Source organism: Convolutriloba macropyga, chromosome 8 (genome assembly GCF_964194025.1).
Source record: "Convolutriloba macropyga chromosome 8, txConMacr16.3, whole genome shotgun sequence".
Taxonomy (NCBI): domain Eukaryota; kingdom Metazoa; phylum Xenacoelomorpha; order Acoela; family Convolutidae; genus Convolutriloba; species Convolutriloba macropyga.
Genome location: NC_134475.1, coordinates 15,142,510 through 15,163,273, shown reverse-complemented (window position 1 = coordinate 15,163,273; position 20,764 = coordinate 15,142,510). Strand labels below are relative to the sequence as shown.

Here is a 20,764-nt window from a genome sequence, read left to right as displayed (position 1 = left end):
GCGAATGCGTGTTTGCGCGTGCATGCGTGCGTTTCTGTGTGCGTGTGTGGTAAATGTTGCCTTATGCTTACTTTTTGTGTTCGGTTATGCTAAGATTTCCTAAGGATAGTTTTGTCTGGGGTAATACTGAGTTTGTTACGCCTTAGGATTATCACTGAGCCCTACCGTTTGCTTCGAAGTTTCTATTGTGATTATTAATCGCATTCATTGGTCTAGTAAGAAAAACCCACGAAAGCTAACAACAAGCTTTGTTCTAATACGAAATAAAGTCTCTTGCTAATATTGAACTTCCGTCGTGATAACTTGTCTGTTTGTGAGTTTCAAATCAAGTCCACGAGACGCTACAGACATTACCATGGCCTGCAAAGCATGGTGAAATACGCAACTCTTTAACAGTCAAGTGGGGATTTATTTTCCGTGGGGGCTATTTTTCCCTGTTTTTTTTCTCTTAACATGGGTGGGTGAAATATTGAAGGAATCAAAATTGTAAGAAAACAATTCTGGTGATAATAGTGCTAGACTCGTACGAGCTCGTACTATTGTTAAAAGTAATCATGGTATTCATTCTAACTCATTACCCCGAAAAAAATTAGTGTTTTTGGTGTCTTCACAAAGTTACCCAAGTCTTGGGACAGGTCCACAAGCCTTTGATTTTCACTGCCATATAAAAGTCTCACAAATTTACTGTGTAATGTTCTTTTTGCAGCCTTGGATTTGACCTGATCAGACTCGAAATCAGGCCCGAGATTTTTTCTGAATCAGGCCTGTTGGTATTCGATTCGATAATTTCATTGCGTTGGTGTTGGTTCGCTATTCCGTTTCTCGTCTTTCAGTGTGACTGGGAAAATAAATTATTATTTTCACAGTTGCTGGTAAAACTGTTCATTATGGCCATATAAAACTGCAGTCGAATTGCTATTAAATTTTCATGAATTAGACGAAGCATATTTATCGATCTTGAACAAACTGTTATTCACGTCCAAAATTTGAAGCGGCGAATCTATCAACCGCATCCTCAAACAAGCTAAAAAGATATATTTTTCGTTGTTAAAGGCGCCGCTTTTGAGACTTGAAAATTTAAACGCCGACCAATCTTCCCATCCTTTAAAACACCCACAGAATAAAAAACGTAATTATAAAACCGTAAATTCTCAATTAATCTCAATTTCGTTTTGAGGGAAAAACAAAAACGTGCGTGCGCGTTTTTGATATGCATGCCATAAAAATTAAGGCTGGAAATGGATGCATAATAGACCTTTCCGAAATAAAAAGCACCTGCTGTTTTTCACGGCCGTGCTCATTATCAATAAATAAACAAAACTGTTTACTTCAGACTGATAAACAACAGTCACATACCAACCTTTCCTCAATAATAAAAATGATGATGAACTCGTATCGATTGTCCGAACGGGAAGCCGAACACGTTCGTCGAATTGTGGACCGAAAAGTACAGGACTATATTAACCGGCAGAACCTTCACACGAGTTTTGACGAACGCGGGGGTTCCGGGTTCCGACGTCCGGCAATTCAGGCGTTTCAAAACGACGATTTGATCTCGGGTTGCCGCTACCACCGAGCTTCCGGACATCAAAGACGGAAATACACGAACCCAGGGATGACGTTGCACAAGAAAGAATTTGTTTATGTTTACAAAAATGAACAGGTGAGAAGATTGCGAGATCATTGTGACGCGAGGGTGATGCAAACTGCAAACGCACTGTTCGATTTCTTACCCGTGACTGAAGCGTGTGCTTTCTACAATCGCCAGTATTTCTGCAAGAATTCACGGTATGGTCACAAGGTGCGTCCAAAAAATAACATTTCTGCTTGACATTTTTGCATAATTAGCGTTTACTCAACAAGCATTTAGTTTTTAACATTCTTTGCTTACGTTTCCGGAAATTATTTTTCAAAATAGTTCTTTAGCATTCATTTCGCATTTAAATGACATAATTCTAACTTGCTAGAAGTTCTCGTTGAAAAAAACGATCAATTTCCCATAAAGGCCCAGCAACTATAAAGGCATGCATATTCTACGAAAAAGGCAAGTTTTTGAAAGTTCTGATGCTTCAGCAAAACATTTAGGTAATCCTGGTACATTTTGATCTTACTAATAATAATGAATTGCTCTTCGCATCTAAGGATAAGCATATCACTTGTATTTGACAGATCATCTATAGGTTTGAAAAACCCGATCACGTGATGAACTGAAGCAGCCAAGCCTTGATTTGATGCCTTTAAGCATCTTGCCAAACAAGGCGGCTAGTTAATGTGCGTTCGCACATGATGTTCCGACCGAGGTCATCTACATTTTTGACTAAATTGTCAACCAAATGAAGAGATAACAAAAATAGATGTTTGACTTTAAAACACACGTTACAAAACGTAAATACTAATTGAATTATATAATGCCATTTCTCATTACAGCGGTCAAGAGATCTACCAATAAAAAGATTACGAGAAAAAACAGCAAACAACAAAATATGCAAAAACAAAATTTTCACGGCAGAAACCCAATATATAATTTTAAAAGCACCTGGTAACAACGTCAAAATGCAATCAGATAAAACCTTAACTCCACAAATTTAGTTTTTCCTAACTATACAGCAGATGTATGTTTTTCATAATGAGATTAGGTGAAAAATTGACATAGAGAAAAAAAATGAGGTTAAAGTCAAAGATCAATCAACGTTTCTTAAACCAAATAATTTCAAAAGTCTAAAAAAATCTTTAGCTTTTTAACAAAATAATTCTTGATAAATTTACTAAAAAGTCAATATGAAACTAATGGGACCTGTCTTTGCTGAGATTAAACCATAGGAATAAACAAAATACGCAGAAAATCTCCAAAAAACGAACAATTTACACAAAGACGCAGAAAATCTCAAAAAAAATAAGAACAATAACATAAATTATTGAAGCCATTAAAATTATTAGCTATTATCTGAATTTTTTTACTTTTTATTTCAGTTTACATTTATACTCATTCAGCTAAAATTATACTGAAAGAGAAAAGAAGTTCGTTCATTTGGGCCACATTTGAAAATCATTGGGATCTGTTATTACCTGAATAAGCTAAAAGAAGAGAAAAAAGAAACACAAATACACCACTCACATTTTTTATGAGAACGCATAATGTCCACCAAACAAAACATCAGTTACGACATAATATTAGTAGACAAGTTGTTTTTTGAAATTCAAGGAATTGGAGTGGACTTCTCAATGACGAGAATAAGTTGACGAAAAGAACAAAAAAAAAACTGAAAAGTTTGAAAAATCTTTGAAGATGTATAATATCATAATTTTTAAGACTATTGGCTTTAAACTGACTGCTTCGGGTAACATCACTCATTACAATTTTATGGGCAACAATACAGGCAGCATTACTGGTTTATGGAACCGATCAGAATTTCACGGCTACCTAAAAATAAAAAAAAGCAAAAAAAGCAAACTCACAAAATTTAAGCGAGAAAAGTTTCAAAGCCATTAGAGAATGAACTTTTCAGTATAAAGTCTTCTATTTTCAATAATTTTTTAACAGCAAGGTGACTGCTTCTATTGTTACAAATTGACTTGAAAAACAACAAATATAAACAATGATATTAAAACCACGAAGTTTTTGAGAAAAGCCCTAGTATAAAAGACATTAAATTCAATTATTTTCAACGCAGTTAATTAAACACACTAAATTATGCCTCGATGAAATAGCAATCATTGGTTTCATTCATCATGTGAAATCAATAACTCATCACAATAAGTCGTATGGCAAAGAAAAATACATCAAAACCACGAAATTTTTGAGAAAACCCAAAGTATCAAAGTCATAAAATTCTGCAGCTTTCAACGGAAGGCATTTAATACGCTAAATTATGACTAAATGATGTGATGACAAGGATGTTTGTCATTCAAAATTTATCAATAAGACATTACAACAAGTCCTTGACTATGAAAACAACAACAAAAGCAGGCAAAATCCAAAAGTTCGGTAGAAAAATGAGAAAAGAAAGTGTCGAAAAAATTTAAACCATAAGCTTTTTTCTCTGAAAACTTTTTCAACGATCCATTGAATGTCTTCACTAAGCCAATGGGAGCTAACAATATTATGATAATGTAATACGGTTTCAAAAGGAACCAAAACTACTAAAAAAAATCCAAAAATTATAAAAATTATGAAAACTCGTTCACCGAAGCCAAAAAAACCAATAGTTAGAAGACAAAACCGCTAACTAGATAAATTGTTGTTGATGTAGAAAAAAAAGCGGTTCTGTCGTTACCGAGACTGACTTACAAACCACGAAAATAAGCTTAAGATTGATTTATGTTCAAAAAAAATTCAAAAAAAATATTTTTAAAATCTTAACAGCCATTAAACTCAAAAGCTTTCATAGGAATTCAATGAATACGCTCAGCTATGCCTTGACGTGAATACAACGATGTTTATCATGCCTAGGTAATCAATAAGACATCACAATATGTCTTATGACTATGAAAAAAAAACAACAAATTCAGGCAAAAACCAAAAGTTCTTTAGAAAAATGGGAGAAGAAAGTGTTGAAGCCATTTAAACCATATTTTTTTCTCAGAAAGTTTTATCTATGATCCTTTGAACGTCTTCACTAAAGGAAGATGTAGCCATCAATATTAGGATGACGTGATAAGATTTCAAAATGAACCAATAAAACGAAATGTCCAAAAAATTTTTCAAAAAATTTGAAACCTTGTGGCATTGAAGACGTATAAGCAATAGTTATTTGATAAAGCCGCCAATGAGATTAACGTATGTTGCAGTGGTGGGAAGGAGTTCAATCCTGTTTTACTGAGACGAACTTACAGTTCACAAAAACAAGTTTATGATTTACTAATTTTAAAAAAAAATTCGAAATTTTTTTTCAAAGTCTTAACAGCCATTAGCTGTCCACTCACAGCACTAGATAGGTTCACTTGTTGCTCATCAGCAAATCTATTGCACCTTTAGTCAATAAGTTTATGCCATAGGATTATAAAACTTTAGTAAAACCTCAAAAATTAAATCAAAATTTCATTTGAAATAACGAAATTTGAGATACGAATCCAAAAAAAACATGAGCGATCCCTCCGAAACAAACTTTTTGTTCATTGGGCTTCATTTGATCGTAAAAAAGGTTTGTCATTAACGGAACTTCGATATTAAAAGTGTCTATTAGTCTCTAGGTGACTTGAAAAAACAAAATAATTGCAAAATTTTCTAAAAAAAAGAGCTCCCAAACCTAATTCAATTTTTTTTTAGATATTAAACTTCCCTCTAAGACTAGAACTATTCTTTATTATCTCCTTTTGTCTATTAAAAACCTAAAATTGATTTACTTTTTGGCGTGAAATCTAGTTTTGAATTAAATTTTTCGTAGAAAAGACGTTAATTCGAACGAAAATTAAGGTAAAAGTGAACAAAAGTTAACCAAATATCCAGTGTTCACAAGAAACTTTAAACCTCGATAACTCCTCGAAAAAAACGAAATTCAAAAAAATCTTTTTAATTTCGAATTCTACGCTGGAGGAGCTTTCTAATGATACCACGCACATTTCTCTACGATGAATATATCGGTCGGCCAAAATTCACGGAACAAAAAAAAACCCATTTGAGTATATAGTTCCTCCCCCCACAAGTGGGGTCGGAACAAAAAATATGAACTTATTGCAAAACGAGCAAAGATATAGCAACCTTGTTCATATTTCAACGTTTTTGTACGGAGAACATTTGTCAAAATCTTATCAACATATTTCGAGTGTACTTTCTCTGGGATAGCATTAAACTTAAAAAATAGTAAGGGTTGTTCACATAAGAAAAAAAACAGTGTTAACAATAGGTGATCTATGCGTTCCAGTTCACTGCAAACTTATTTGTTGTAAACTCTATCATTTTAAAATAGAATTACCTGAAGAATTCGGTAGAAAAATTTGTTGGTCTGAATATCAGTTAACTTGTTGTTTACCAGCATTGGCCGCGTAGTATGATAAATATGTGACCAGGCGGATGTTTATGTGAGATTTTTCCAGCGGAAAAACGTACTTTTTTGAGTTTGATTTAAGATTTTTTCACAAATTTTTTTTTCATAGACTGCCGGCTCTTTTTTCGCATAGTTTTATTTTTTTTTTACTTTTTTGTAACAAGTAAATTAAAATTATAACCATATGGCTGAATATATTTGAAACAAAAAATACTTCAAATCATTCAAACAAAATAATAAACATCAATCAATTTTCTTAAAGAATCACATTATAAAACTTTCTTCCGATTGTTTTCCTAAAAACAAAAAATAATTTTAAAAGCTCCTACGTTACTATTGAAAGAAATTTTTTCATGTTGTGAGGTCAAGAAATCATTCAACGTTTTCTTAAAAACGTTTTCATTTTTCGCCAAACGAAGCCACTGTGGTAACTTATTCCATTTTTGTACACATTGACGAACAATCGAATACATTCCATAGTTGGTTTTGACATTCTGTCTAATTTTGAATGGTTTTGTTGAGTGTTTTGATGAAGGCTCAGATTCCCGTCAAAAAAGCTCTCACCCGTTTGAAGTAATTGATGAAGTTCATGTTATTTGTTATCCTCACAGGTCATGCACAAAGGAGCCATGTTTAACTTCAACTACTGTCCCTGCAAATGTTCCAATTTAGCTCTGGAGAAAAAAGTTTTCGGATCCACGTCAGCAACTCCAGACCATGAACAAGATCTGGAAGAAGACGGCTGCGAGGATTATCACGAAGAAAATGACGTCAGCGGAAAAAATGGCGCCAGCATAAACAAAGAAGTCAGAGGGTTGAATGATGCGAGCAAAAATGCGAAGCCTGATCGGGCAAATAAACTTCCAAATCGGTTAGTAAAATCTGCTCCAACTTCCAGAAAGGAATCGCAACATGAACAGAAAATTGAAAATGATGAACTAGAAACTAAAAGTCAAAAAGACCAGTCGAATCATACGATCTCCGCTACTTCAACGACGTTCACAGACCCGACAAGTTCCAAAAGCAGCCTAACACCGGGCGATTCGTTCACGCGGCCCAAGAGCAAAGTCAGCACAAAATCGCGATCCGAGGCACGAGAGCGAGCCGAGAACGAGAGACGAGAAAAGCAGCAAGGTTATTCGTCCAGTGAGGACAGTTTAGGCAGCTCAAGTGATGAAAGCAAATGTGAAGTTAGTCCGGAAAATGACAAAGAGAAAAAAATTGAAACCGGAATTAATAGTTTGGCAACCACCGCTTCCATTGAAAGCACTGATTGATATTTTATCATTCATTGAGATAATGGCAACACAGATATGCAAAAATTATAAATAATAATAATACGTTCAATGACGAGAATTACAACTTACTTTGAAAATGATAAAATAAAATTATATTTTAAGACGAATTTGGTTTTAATAACGTGCAATTATCACTCTAAATTTTTTTAGATGACCAACAGAGATTGCTATATATCAACTTATGAAGTATTATATTTTGTCTGAAACCCATGTTGAGATAATGCTCACCTAAAATAGAAAGGTTTTGGGTTTTGGCAATTTTGGTAACTGTTTTTAGTGTTTAACGTACCGAACTTCAACTTTTAATCAGTACTTGCAAGTCTAAAGGCAAATTTTATTTGCCATTTTTGTACTGGGCAAGTATCAGGAAAAGACTAAAAGTCTGGAAAGTCTTAGGTAATACTTGTAAAGTTGATTCCAAGTCAAAATCAACTATTCAAAAACTTTTGAGTGAAATATTTCGAATTTCAAAAATTCCTTATCGTGCCTCGGTTTTCGGAAATTTTACATGCTACTCATTTCGGGCGAGTAAGTGTTGATGAGAAACAACGAAATAGGTCATTTTGAAAATATTCTCAAAAAGTTTTCAGAAATTTTTCATTCGATTCCATTCGTTTTGCAGTCAAATTGAGCCCAAGAGGAACCAGAAAAAATTTAAGCGGTTAGGAGAACGACCAAACCGTAGAGAGGTCCTTTGGGTGTGCGAAACCCCTGAAGTATGAAAAAGGATGTAGGGGTGGTAAAATGACCACACAGAACACGTCCTAAGGGTGGGTTAAACAGCAGAAGAATCTGAAAGAATTGGGAGGTCGGGAGAACGCCCGATTACAAAGAGGTTGGTAAAAACCCAAACCGTCAAGATGCAAACAAAAAATGAACGAAAAATATGCTATGTCAATCGGTATCTTTTTGTCGTTGTGTTTACTTTTTTATTCCCACCATAGGCGCAGTTTTTAAATTAAATATTTTTTGAAACAGCACTTATCTTCAGATTGTGATGTTGAAGACGGTGAGTTGGGTGCCAAAACTGTCCCGTAAATTTGACTGGAGGGGTTTTTTAGACTTTGAGTTTTTGGAACGGTTTGTTATTTATAATACCATTGTTTTTGTGTTTTCCCTTGATTTTTTTCTATGGTTTATGGAGAAATCAGCAATTTCCATCCGTTTTTATGATGAATAATCTGCCACAGTGGCCGCCGTTCTGTAGCAAAAAGACACAGTATCCTTGTCAACAAGAACTACAGTTGTACCAAAAAGCTAAGCATACGTAGATGTACAGTTGTTTTTTGACAGAACATCAATAACGTCAATTAAAAGAGCATATGCACGTCTTTATTTTTTAATGTCTGGTAGAACAGCTGTATAGTTTTTTGTAGGATTTACCTAGATCCTATGGGATCATTTCATCACATTTCAACTTTTCGCTAATTTTTTGCAAATTTTCATTTGTTAGCTTAGCCGATAGTTAATTTTGACCAGAGTTTTTTTAGTGGCATTCAATTTCAGACGTAATGCAAGTCACTCAAGAGCCACACGTTTTTTTCTTGCAGAGTTTAACTTGGCGGAACTCATAACGACCAATTGTTGTTCAAACAGATCTTGTTGCTTTTGTTTGAAAAACTCCAATGATCCACGATCATTTGAACTCTGGTTTTTCCGAAATGTAAGTTTTCAACAATCGTTTGTATCCATGCTTTGCACTGGAGCGTAATTATAAGTTGAGTTGGTAATATATTTTTTTTCTAGGAATTTCAAACATATCAGAGCGCAAGTTTGCAAATTGTAAAATGCTAAGAACGTTTTGGCAATCTTTTCTGTTTCAGCGAGAAAAAGAGAGTTAATCTTTTTTAAAACATCAAAATCGCATAACTTTTTATAATTTAGTGGAACAAACCATGCTTGTTCAGCACAAATCATGCTAAAGTACCGTACATCATACTTTCGTAGCCTTTGGAACTATAGCACAGTTTAGCAGTTTGGCTCACAAATTCGTTCATGATAAAAAGTCAATTTGCCAAAACTTCCGAGTTGACCATTTTTCCAGGTTCTTACAACCTTCTTTCATAGCTACGCCTCGGACATCCCGAAGTTGTGAAAGTATTTTGCATTTCCTTACAACTAGATTTCAACAAATTTCCTTGCCCGTCATTACTGGAGAGGCCACAAAGCCAAGATAATTGAATTCAATCAAAGATGATGTTTCCGGAAGTATTGAGTTTGCAAAAACCGAGATACATTTAGAGCCCCGCCCCCTTTTTGTGAGTCATTTGACCTGTTGGTTTTCATTTTTTTAACTCTACGGCACCCTAGTCGAGCTTACGCGCCTATCTTTAAAGACCTTTTAGGAATCTTGCAAAAGAAACGCTTATCTTGTAAGATCTTGCAACTAAACGCTTATCATTTAAGATCATCTTGCAACTACACGCTTGTGAGACATCTTTTGGATCTTACGATAGAAACGTGTGTAAGCCCTCTTGTGAACCTTGACTGTCTTGCAAGCTGTCTTGCAAGATCTTACAAGATAACCGTTTTCTGAGCAGGTAAAAATTTTTTAAGGTACTCGAGGAAATGGTATAAAAATTAACACAAGATGTAGTTTTGATTGTTTAACTAAAAGTTGTCTACTAAGCTAATAGCCGTGACCAAATTGACTTCTTGTAGAGGGGATCGACGGGGCTCATTTCTAACAAAATATGTATCTCGGGTAGTGCTACAGACTGTACTAAGGGCGTTTTTATTGTTCCGTCAGTTTGGAAAAATCGCACGTGCAAGCTCTATTCACGTAAACGATGCTAAAAACTGGTGGCCAGTAATTGTCAAGTTTTTAAAAATCAACTTGAGATAGTGTTCCGACAAAAGTGTGCTATTTTACTTAAAACCATGTTTTTCAGTTCACCGGCTATAGAAACAACCGATTATCTTGCAAGAATCTAACAAGAGAAAACTTCTATCTTGTAAGATTCTTGTAAGAAAAACGCCTATCTTGTAAGTACTCTTGCAAGAGAAAACGCCTATTTTGTAAGACTCTTTCGAGATTAAACGCCTATGTTGTAAGAGTATTGCATTCCACGCCTATCTTGTAAGATCTTGTAAGAATCTTGCAAGACTCTTGTAAGATTATACAATTTGGTACAAGAGTCTTGCAAGATTCTTACAATATCTTCTAAGATAGGCGTGTAAGCTCAACTAGGGCAACGCTTCCGATAGGGCAAAGCTCAACTAGGGCAATGATTTCAGATTGAAAATGAGTTTTTTTAGAAACTGTATTGATGAACGCTAATAAGAGTATTTATTTTGATAGTTTGAGTTGTTGGTTGTCGAATCTATCCCCCCCGGCTTAGTGGATATATAAATTTTACATCCCCCAGGCGGGGCGCATATGTTATTTTCTACCTAATAATGTGCTATATAACATCATATATATTCTAATGGGGGGGCATAAAAACACCGGCAGGGAGAAGGAGGGGGGGGGGGGGGGGGGGGGGGGGAGGGTTTGCGGAATAGATCCGAGTTTTCTACAGACTAAAGCTCCGATTAGTTTTGAGGTAAACTGAGCAGAGAGAAGTATGGATCATTGCACGCTCGAGTTTCGATCTCAGTCCACTCTTGACATGCCACAAATGCAGGCAAAACACCCGAGTGATCATGAAGCTTCCCATCTGTAACCCAAATATTGGGCTCGGGGCCAAAAGCACCATCCGGTTGGCCCGCTCCCCAAACACTCGAACAACCCGGGGCTACAAACTGACGCCATGAAACACCGTTAGCTCCATTTTTGTAGAAATCTGTGAAGTAATTTCCACTCCAAGGCCAGCGGTTTTCAGATATGTAGTAAATTCCTGAAAATAAGGCCAGCCCATGGCCAGTGCAGACTGCCCGTGCGGCCGCCATTCCGTATACAGCTGCGCCTCCAGGAAGAAAAACAAATTTTTCCTTGCGAATGTAATTATCGCCCGTACATTGAGCCCCGAAATTAATAGGTTGAGTGCAATTTCTGTAACTGTCTCTGTATTTGAAAACTTCAGCACTCACCCCGCAGATATCTTCATATATTAATTCATCGGCCGTCCAATCAGAGCAATTTGAATCGACCCGTTTCCCAGAAATTTCACATTTTTCCCAATCGGATTCTAACGTCACTTTCAAGTTGTTCACGTAGCATAAAGTCTTCATTGCGTCTGAGAATGTGTACAGTATGAACAAACCCGTTTCGTTTCTGTTAACCGAAATTTCGTCCAATTGGGCGCGAGGGTCGGTTGAGTACAGAACACACGTTTGCATTCCGAAAGCCGCAGTTAGACAATTTTTTTGAACCATGCACAGTTGAATGCAATGAATTGTTGTGACTTGATTAATCTGTTTTATGATAAATTCAGGTGATAACAGAACCTTCGGAATTGTATTAAAAAACCCGAATCGGTTGTAATTTTTGATAGCAGTCGCGTAAAGCAAAAATGACCCAAAAATTAAAATAAACAAGACGTATTTTGGAAACATAGTCGCGAAGTTTGTCCTCAATAAAAAACTCAAACATTTCAAAAATGAATGGTTAGAAATTCATTTGTTTTTGCTGGATAATTTAAATTTTTATGTGACATTTGATTCAAAACGGCGATAAAAATTGATTTGCTTTTTGTCCGTCAAAATACAATGAATAAACGAATGAATAATTTAATTGAGTATAGTAATATGTTGTTTTGGGTTTACATTTTATTTGTGAGCCCCAGCTTAGCGGGCATATGCATGCAATTAACAACCACCCTCCCCAATTTACTTGAAAATACCATCGTGAAAGATGGTTACTATACGTTTCGAGGGGTGGGGGTGGGGGGGGGGTTGACCTGTTATTTTTTACTAGTCCAGGCGTAGCATTAAAAAACAACAGACAAGAGGATCTCACACGAGCTGCTCGAGAGCCACACGGATTTGAAAATAAGAAGGAAATGCTATCAGCTGTCTTAGAGGCCTGTAAAACAGCTGATAACATTTCCTGTATACTTTTTAATAAATTGTTGGAATTAACCATAACACTTCAAACACGGATCACTTCCAAAAATGCACGCTAAAAATATTAAAAGGTTCAGTGAGTTTATTTTGGTCCGGCCATTTTGGCACTGCTTTTGGCTAGCCGAATTTGTAGTTCAGATTTCAAAGGCAAGGCATTGGTTTAGTGTCTCCCTTAGTTGTGCTTCCGATGCAACTTCACACCAGCTGCAAAACTTATAGATCTGGTTTTAACCCGCTGAAATGAAACTTGAGACATCTTAATAAGAAGCATGATAATACTTGAAAAATCTTGGTAAGATTCTTGGCAAGAAAAGTAAAAAAATGTACGAACTTGTAAGTTCTTTCAAGAAATTCAAGAAATAAGGTCTTATTAAGGTAATTAAAACTCCATTAAGGTGCAAACTTATTAAGGTGCAAAGTTCCTGTATTTATAGTTATAGTCTGACGAAATCGTTGAGTGGAATCTGACTTTTTTGAGAAGGCAATAAGAGAAAAAAGTAAATTAATGAGATAAAGACTAGCGATTCCTGTCGCTAAAATGTATTCAAATCAGTTCACCAAAGAAGGAAGCAAAAAGAAACGTATAAAAATCAAATAATAAGGTCTAAGACCCCCCCCCCCCCAGATTGAGCTGCACGCCTGATCCAACCAACATGGGTCTTGCACATGGGGATAAAGCAAGACACAGCGAGAGAGTCTGCCAGCAAAGCTAACTAACGTTTGGAAAGTCTGATCAGAAACTGCACAATGTAATCATAGCCGCCTAGAGTCTGGATAGTCAGGAGATGTGGTCTGGAGAATCTAATCGGCGCTTTTAACAGAGCTTGTAGTGTCTATCATTAGTTTTTTCAGAATCTGGATAGTCCGAAGATAAAGAAATTGAAAACATTAGCCAGCAAATAAATTGCAAATGTATGCTACGTAAAGCGTCAAAATTTTGTTCCAACAGTTCTTCGTAAACAAAATTATTCGCTGTCGACAATTTTTTGTCGCAGTGCTAATCAGTTTCCGAATTATGATTCCAGGGCTCCGCTCCCATCCTCGCCCGTAAGCAAGCAGGGAGGCACGCACGCACGCACGCACACACACAGACACACACACGCACACATTCACTCGCTCACGCACACATGCACACACACACACGCACACACAGCAAACTCTCATTTTTAAAATCAAATTATGGTTTCCCGAAGCCAATTTTTGAAAATCTTATGCGATTTCCCGTGCCGCTATAGCACAACGTAAATATTGGTGCTTATTTTGTCATAAAATTTTGCACTACCCCTAAAAAAATTGAGCTAGTAGATCAAAATGGCTGAAATCGGGAAAACCATATTTGAGTCAAAACGCTCTGCAAATCCCCTCTAACCGCGGTTACTCACTGGAAAATAAAATTTTTTGGAAACCATATAACAAAAATTGGTATTTTGATACGAAAACGTAAGATTAACTTGTTGTTTTGACATTATTTTTGAAGGTGAACCAAAATTTTGTAGCGAGAGGGAACGCACGACAAAAAAGATTGTCACACTTTTTGCGTGTTCATTGTTGCTTTTTATCAGAGTTCAAAATTGTTGATGATATTCTGTTTCAGGTCTAACCATTGACGAGAAACGGTTCATGTGTTGCTGTTTCATATCTAGCTGTTGATGGTGGTGCCTTCCGTTGTTGGGTGGCCAGCCTGTTGAGTTATGCTAGAATGCAAATCCAAATATTGCAAATACTGTGTCGGAAACCATTACTGTAAATTATTGAAATCTCCGACAACATACAAGTTTTGAACATTACCATGCCTAAAAAATGAAAACTGAAAACCGGACACCATGAAAACATGACTGCCGAACCATGAAAACATCTACCAATATTCTCCAATAGTAGTCTGAGCCGTGCAGCATCTTACTAAGTCAAGTACCTGTCAAGTACAAATAGAATATCAGAGAAGGGAAATGATCTCGATTTTAATTTTTCTAATATCAAATTCTAACTTTAAATTCTTTATGGTTTTAATGGTTTACGGTGCGATACAATAGCCAAAACAAGACAGGTAAGTGATGACCTAGTTTTTCTGCGGTTTCGTTTGAAACTGATTGAAGATTCATACCACAAAACAAAAACCCTTCCTCTGACAGAAAAGAACCACTGAAACAACCACTGAAGATGTGATCAGATTTTTTGTCTGTGACAGACGAGCAAAAGGCGTTGTTGAGCGATGGCAAAAGCGATGGCGAATTCGGGGCTATGTGTCACAAAACCAGACATCACACAGCCACTCAGTTTTCGGGGAGAAGATAAAAAATCAGTCAGTTTATTCAACTCTTGATTTTCGTCAAAGTCGACTATTATTAATTGATGAAATGTCGTTAACAGCGAGTGCCGAAAATTGACATGAATTTGAAGGGCGTCTCCAAAACAAGCAAAAAATTCCCCTATAAATTAGAGATATACTACTCTTTATAGTAAGAAAAGTATCACCATTTAAAATCAGAAAAGTACTACCGCTGAAGTTAAAAAACACAAAATCAGAAAAATACTACCCCTAATTAAAAAGAACATTACCCTGTAAAATCAGAAAAGTATTTACATTAAAAGGAAAATGCATTTTCCATTTTTACCAATCAATTTTCAGGTTAACTACGACATCGACCCCACAGATTCAGAGGAGTCAACAAAATTTTGGGACTCAGTACTTGGAGAGATTTGGGATCTGCTTGCATAGGTATTTATTTTTATTTCCGTTTCTCTGATATTTCCGATTTATGTAGAACACCGACTCCTTTACCTTTGGTAAAGCTTAGGTTAATATTATATTGCACGATCCTTCGAGTCATTTCAGGTGCTGTACGGGCTATAATTTTTGCTGAAATTTATCTTGACAGTTTTCTTCATGCACATTTTTTTCGACTTCAATTCTTCAGTGTCTTTTTAAGCTTAAATTTGTTAAATTTCGCGTAAGTTCGTGCAATGATTTGAAATGCGCGCATTCAGAAATTAAGTTTTTTTTGCTATAACAAGTCTGATTGTGAGAAATGAGCGTATATAGCCCGTGCATCGTAGAAGTCTTCGACAGTGGTTCCAGAGCAATTCGTCCGACGTCAGTCGGTTTATGTTTGGTTTCAAGTTATTTTGACTACAGTGGTGTTGCAAGTGACCTTCGATTGTTTTATGACAACCCAAATGCCTATGAGTGCTTTTGTAAAATGGGATAGATTATGACACGTAAAAGGGCGTTTACCTTGTGGGTTAAGACGACACAAGAAGGATTTTACTAAGCGGTAACTATACATTGTCTTTGTTCTCTGTCGCAAAATTCTACGAATTAGCGGAATAATAATTAACGGCTGGGGCACTGGCTGACAAAGATGTAGAATGGACAAGGAAGTAAAATGATCAAAGAAAAACTTATCTAGACGTTCTAATCTGCAATTTCTAAACAAAAAATTGCTCAAAACTATGCTTGGTTATTGTCAAGCCGTCATTTTTTTTAATATCTTAGATCTCACAGAATCTCAGACCCATATTTTTAACAATTTAGCAGAGATAGATTTCCATTTTGAGGTTTTATCTCTCAAAAGTTCGGATGCACGTTTTCTTCCATTTTGTATACGTTTTTTTCGTTTTTATAAAAGGCATAACTTTCAACTGCTATATGGTAAAATTTATGGAATTTCTGGTGAGTAAACTTTCTGGAAAAATTATTTGAGGCACACTTTTACTTGATGTTATAAAAAACACCGCTCAAGAAGACTTCACCGTCAGAACTAACAAAGCCTCTTCAAGCTCAAGAATCATATCTATCTGTGCCATCTGGTTGCCCAAATTTAGGCCCAGATGCTTTGTGAAAGTGGCGGAACTTTACTTTAATACAGAAAGCGGTTATAAGCCAATGTTTCAAGTTTTTCTAGGGTTCAATGCGTGTTTTGGATTCATTTGATGATTAGCTGTAAAACTGTATTTTTGGCGCAACTGCAGTTGTCTAGAGACGCCTCTAGCCATTATTAATTGCTCTCAAACAAAGTTTGTATCAATTATGTTAGTCCTTCGTTCTTCATTGTGATTTTTTAAACTTAACTCTTTTGCAACTTTTGTCCTCCGAATGGGATAAACAGCTAAAGACCGGAGGGCCTTAATTGGCTGAGCAGCTCTCGTATAGCCTTACGCTTTAGATGTCTCAAAGTATTTATGCGATTCAGCAAAACTGTTGAGGAAACAAAATCATTGTGTTGAAGGGGTTATTATAAGCCTGACCCTCCCCCTTTCAATTACCTCTCCCTCCGCCCATCACTCACCCGTCCACCCACCTCCACCTGACGTTCGCCTGTTCGCTGAAGCCAGGATGCAACACTGGTTTCGAATCTATGCACCGAAAGAAGAAAGACAGATAATAAAAAGTCTGTACAATAGTATAATTATACATAGTATTTTGAGATTTAAAAGTTCATATTGGGATATAATTTGCATGTTTCAAAGAGTTCTAAGAGCTGGAGGCTCCAATCCAAGCAGAATACTCTCTATTTTCGATAGCAATGTAGCTAACTTCATGATCTGTCATCACTCTCAAGTCATTCACGATTCTCTCCCCCATTCCTGGAAACATGCAGTTACCTCCTCCCAACACAATATTGCCGTACAGTAATGTGTGGTAGGCAGGGTCAACGTCTTCAATTGCTAAATAAATTGCCTCGCTCAGTCCAGGTCCTGGCAGGTTGTTCAGCGAGGGTTTGAACATGATTTCGGGGATCATGAAGTACCCATCACCCACCACCACCTCGTTTCCCATTGGGTCCACTATGACATCATCGGAAAGAGGCTCTTTGTTGACATCCAGAACCACGTAGGAGTCCTTCTTGAGATCTTCAGCGAAGTCATCGAGTTCATTCATGTTGAGCATGTTGTCAAAGGGGTGACCAAATAGTTGTGCAGCCCATTCTAAAACAGACTCGCATTTTTGTTGAGAAAAAACAGTTGCTATTAGTCATGGTGATTGGTCAAAGTGCGCCTCCCCTGAGAATTTGAACACGATCAAAATCAGATCAATGTAATTCCTACCCCTTGTTGAAATTGTTCAAAAACTGTCCAATATGTCTAGCATAAACTGTTTTTTTCTTTAAAGAATTTCAATTTTTCGCGACGATGCCGTCAATCGTATCATAACTTAAGTTCGGCACTGACAAAATGTTCAGTTTTCGATATTCCGTGACTCCAAACTGAAGATTAAATGCTACATTTTTTGTTTCATGCTGGGCGTAGTAGTTTCGGATTTCATACTGGTTTCTTAATTAAGTTTCATAGAAGTGGAGTAGACTTACGGCTGACATCGCCTCCGCCTAGGAGGAGTCGCTGAGTGGAGACGTCTAATGGCGTCCCTTCAATCACTGGCACTACAAAGGTGCCTGCATGACCACTCTCAACCACTAGACCAGTTTTCAGTCCGGCTGCGGACAGAGTCATTACAGCAGTGTCCTGGAACGTAACCTGAGGAACCCCCAAGGAGAGCAAAGATCTGGACGTTGCCTCTCGGATCTCTCCCGAAGTGACGGGTGACTTTGTCAGAACAACTGAAGTTGTCGTGGGATCCACACCGAGTACATTCTCAAGCACGTGTCGCCACATGTGTACAGCACTGTATGGACCAGTGCAGTACCCAAAGTTGTATGGGAAAGAGAGGAGGAGGGTATCTCGACGTTCCAGAGCATCCTGTGCCACCAAAGTCTGGTCTCCGTCCACAGCCACCACATCTCTCACCACCACGGAAGGAAGTTTATCGCCTAAAATTGGATTTAAAACGTGAAAAACTAGAACGCAGTGCCTTTTATGGTTGAAAAGCTATCCGGAAAACAGCAACTTCCAAGCTATGTTTTTTCGACAGAAAAGCGTTAACGTAGAGAATAGGTTGCGACAGACCAGAATTACCAAATTAGGTTAGTATTGGTGTTCAAAATTTTGTTTCAATTGTGGGATGCAGTTTGATTTTAAAACACTGATCATTATACTGGACATTTTGGATTTATAAAGGTAGCTGAGATAATGTTCTGGCTTTTTGGTTGTAATGCTTTGAAAATTTCTCGAATGTGGGAAGCAATTTTTTACCTGCCATCCCAGCTTTCATGAGCCAGGATCCACTGTCAATCACAACCACAGCATTCTGACAGCTCAACCCAATCAGCGAAAAAATAGAGGCAATACATAATGAAAACGTTGATATCATGCTGGGAAAATTTGTGATAAATTGTAAAAATTTGTAAAAATTTGTGAAAATTTGGGATACAATCTTTTGGTTTACGCTACAACCCTTTCTAGTTATCTTTTTTTAAGAAAAATAGTTTTCTGTTTGGGAGCTCTGATTGTTGAGAAAAGTGATGTTTTAAATGAACTTTTCTAAACTAGTGATTATGAGTCAAGTGGCTCAACGCTTTCGCCAATCTGGTAGTTCTAAAACAGTTCAATAGTCTAAGAACAACTTGTTTCTTATTTAATTAACTGAACTTAAATGTTTTTATTCGTGTATGAAATGAGAACGACCAATTCGAAGTGCAATTTTCTATCTATGATTAAGAGAAATTAGTACACCTTGCCAAAAAATAATGCGTTCTTGCTAATGGTATTAGCGAATTTGCTGTGCTTTTTGAATGAACACTTCTTGTTTAATTGTTTAGAGAACCATCATTTTGTGAACTCAACTGAAGAGAACTTGCCAGAACTCGTTCAATAGTTTTGATAAAAATTCAAATCTAGTTCATAGTTCACACACATGCGACAGAGTTGAAAGTCATCAACAAGTTCGAAAGTGCGCAAAACACAAATTAGTCGATAAGCAATTTGATATTGTGGGTTCGGCGTGGTTTTATACCAATGAAAGTAAATTCTGGACATAAGACGGCAGGGAACATTGTTGAAAGCTTTGCCCTGGTGCGTTGGTTAATAAGACAAAAAATTGATCAGTAAAAAAACTAGATCAATAAGGCATATAATTAGATCTGAATTATGGAATGCTGTGCAAATTTCAGAGAACATGAGTGACTGTTGTTTTCTGTTTTCGTAACCCTAATAAAACACGTCAAAAAATTATTTTGACATCAGTTAACAGAATTTAACTCAATTGGTTAATCAGTTTCATGGTTCTGGTTCAACCTCATAATCAATCAACGATCTTTTAAAGGTCCCCTTCATCATTGTTCCGACCCCACTTGTGGGGGGGGGGGGGAGGAACTATATACTCAAATGGGTTTTTTTTGTTCAGTCAATTTTGGCCGATCGATATATTCATCGCAGAGAAATGTGAGTGGTATCATTAAAAAGCTGGTCCAGCGTAGAATTCAAAAATAAAAAGATTTTTTTGATTTTCGTTTTTTCTCGAGGGGTTATCGAGGATTGAAGTTTTGTGTGAACACGGGACATTTGATCACTTTTAGTGTGATTTTTCTTCAAATTAAGATATTTTCTATAAAAATAGTATTTCAAACTTAAATATCTTGCCAAAAAAACCCATTTCGTGTTCCTAACAGGCTAAAGGCGATAAAAAAAGATTAGTTCTGGTCTCATAGGGAGCTTCAATATCAAAAAAATTCGAAATCTATCTGAGAGCTCTTTTTTTATGAAACTTTTCTACTTTTTTTGTTTTTTTAAGTCACCTAGAGACTTTTTGTTGTTTTTTAAGTCACTTTTCATATCGAGGTTCCGTTAATGACCAACTTCCTTTACAGTCCAATGAAGCCCAGTGAACAAAAAAATCGTTTTCAAGGAACTTTTCATGTTTTTTTTAAATTCGTCTAAGTTTTCGTAATTTTAAATGAAATTTTGAATTTTTTGAGGTTTTACTAATTTTTGGAGTCTTATGGCATGAACTCATTGACTAACAGTGCAAAATGTTCCGTAATGAGATTTCAGTGAGCATATCTAGTTCTTTGAGTGGACACGTAAGGGCTGTTAAGACCTTAAGAATTTAAAAATAAATTTTCGAAAATTTTTTTGGACATTAACCAATAATAAACTTTTTATCGTGAACTGTATGTCATTCGCTGTGATGGGAGCACCCTCTTCCGTCCTACCGGAACCAAATTTGATCTAAATGGCGGTTTTATCTTCTAACTTTCAGTAATATGACTTCAATGAAACAAGATTTCGAAAAATTTCAAAGTTTTTTTTAAATATTTCTGTATTATTGGTTTCTTTTAAATTTTATCACATTATCCTAAAATTGACAGCTCCTATTGGCTTAAATGAGACTTTCAGTGGATCACGGATATGTTTTCCAGAGAAAACCCTAGGGTTTCAAATGGCTTCTGCCTTTTCTTCTCGCACTTCTCTAGTGAATTTTTGGTTTTTGCCTGATTTTGTTGTTGTTTTCATAGTCATAAGACTTGTTGTGATGAACATCCTCATACTCCCATTGAAGCATATTTGAGCATATTCATTGACTTTCTTTGAAATTTATTGAGTTTAATGTCTGTTAAGAATTTAAAAATAATTTTAACCAAT

General features: G+C 36.3%; 2 protein-coding genes across 2 annotated transcripts; one reads left to right on the top strand and one right to left on the bottom strand.

Annotated features, from left to right (window-relative positions):
• Positions 1–1,200: 1,200 nt before the first annotated feature.
• Positions 1,201–7,389, top strand: LOC142343960 (uncharacterized). The gene is made up of 2 exons (XM_075395369.1): positions 1,201–1,801; positions 6,596–7,389. The coding sequence occupies exons 1-2, from the start codon at positions 1,211–1,213 to the stop codon at positions 7,259–7,261; spliced, it is 1,257 nt and encodes a 418-aa protein (XP_075251484.1). The 5' UTR covers positions 1,201–1,210; the 3' UTR covers positions 7,262–7,389.
• A 9,275-nt stretch (positions 7,390–16,664) lies between these two features.
• LOC142343959 (putative actin-24) lies at positions 16,665–18,777 on the bottom strand. The gene is made up of 3 exons (XM_075395368.1): positions 18,377–18,777; positions 17,596–18,054; positions 16,665–17,215 (listed from the first exon to the last, which is right to left on the bottom strand). Exons 1-3 carry the CDS (start codon positions 18,492–18,494, stop codon positions 16,761–16,763), a joined length of 1,032 nt encoding a protein of 343 aa, XP_075251483.1. The 5' UTR covers positions 18,495–18,777; the 3' UTR covers positions 16,665–16,760.
• Between the last annotated feature and the right edge of the window lie 1,987 nt (positions 18,778–20,764).

Bases quoted from the DNA above. Each gene is read 5' to 3' on its own strand.
- LOC142343960 (XM_075395369.1), top strand. From the start codon at position 1,211: ATGCATGCCATAAAAATTAAGGCTGGAAATGGATGCATAATAGACCTT. The intron at 1,802-6,595 runs GTGCGTCCAAAA...TTATCCTCACAG, and splicing joins ATTCACGGTATGGTCACAAG to GTCATGCACAAAGGAGCCAT.
- LOC142343959 (XM_075395368.1), bottom strand. From the start codon at position 18,494: ATGATATCAACGTTTTCATTATGTATTGCCTCTATTTTTTCGCTGATT. The intron at 18,055-18,376 runs GTAAAAAATTGC...ATCCAATTTTAG, and splicing joins CATGAAAGCTGGGATGGCAG to GCGATAAACTTCCTTCCGTG. The intron at 17,216-17,595 runs GTAAGTCTACTC...AGTCTGTTTTAG, and splicing joins AGGCGGAGGCGATGTCAGCC to AATGGGCTGCACAACTATTT.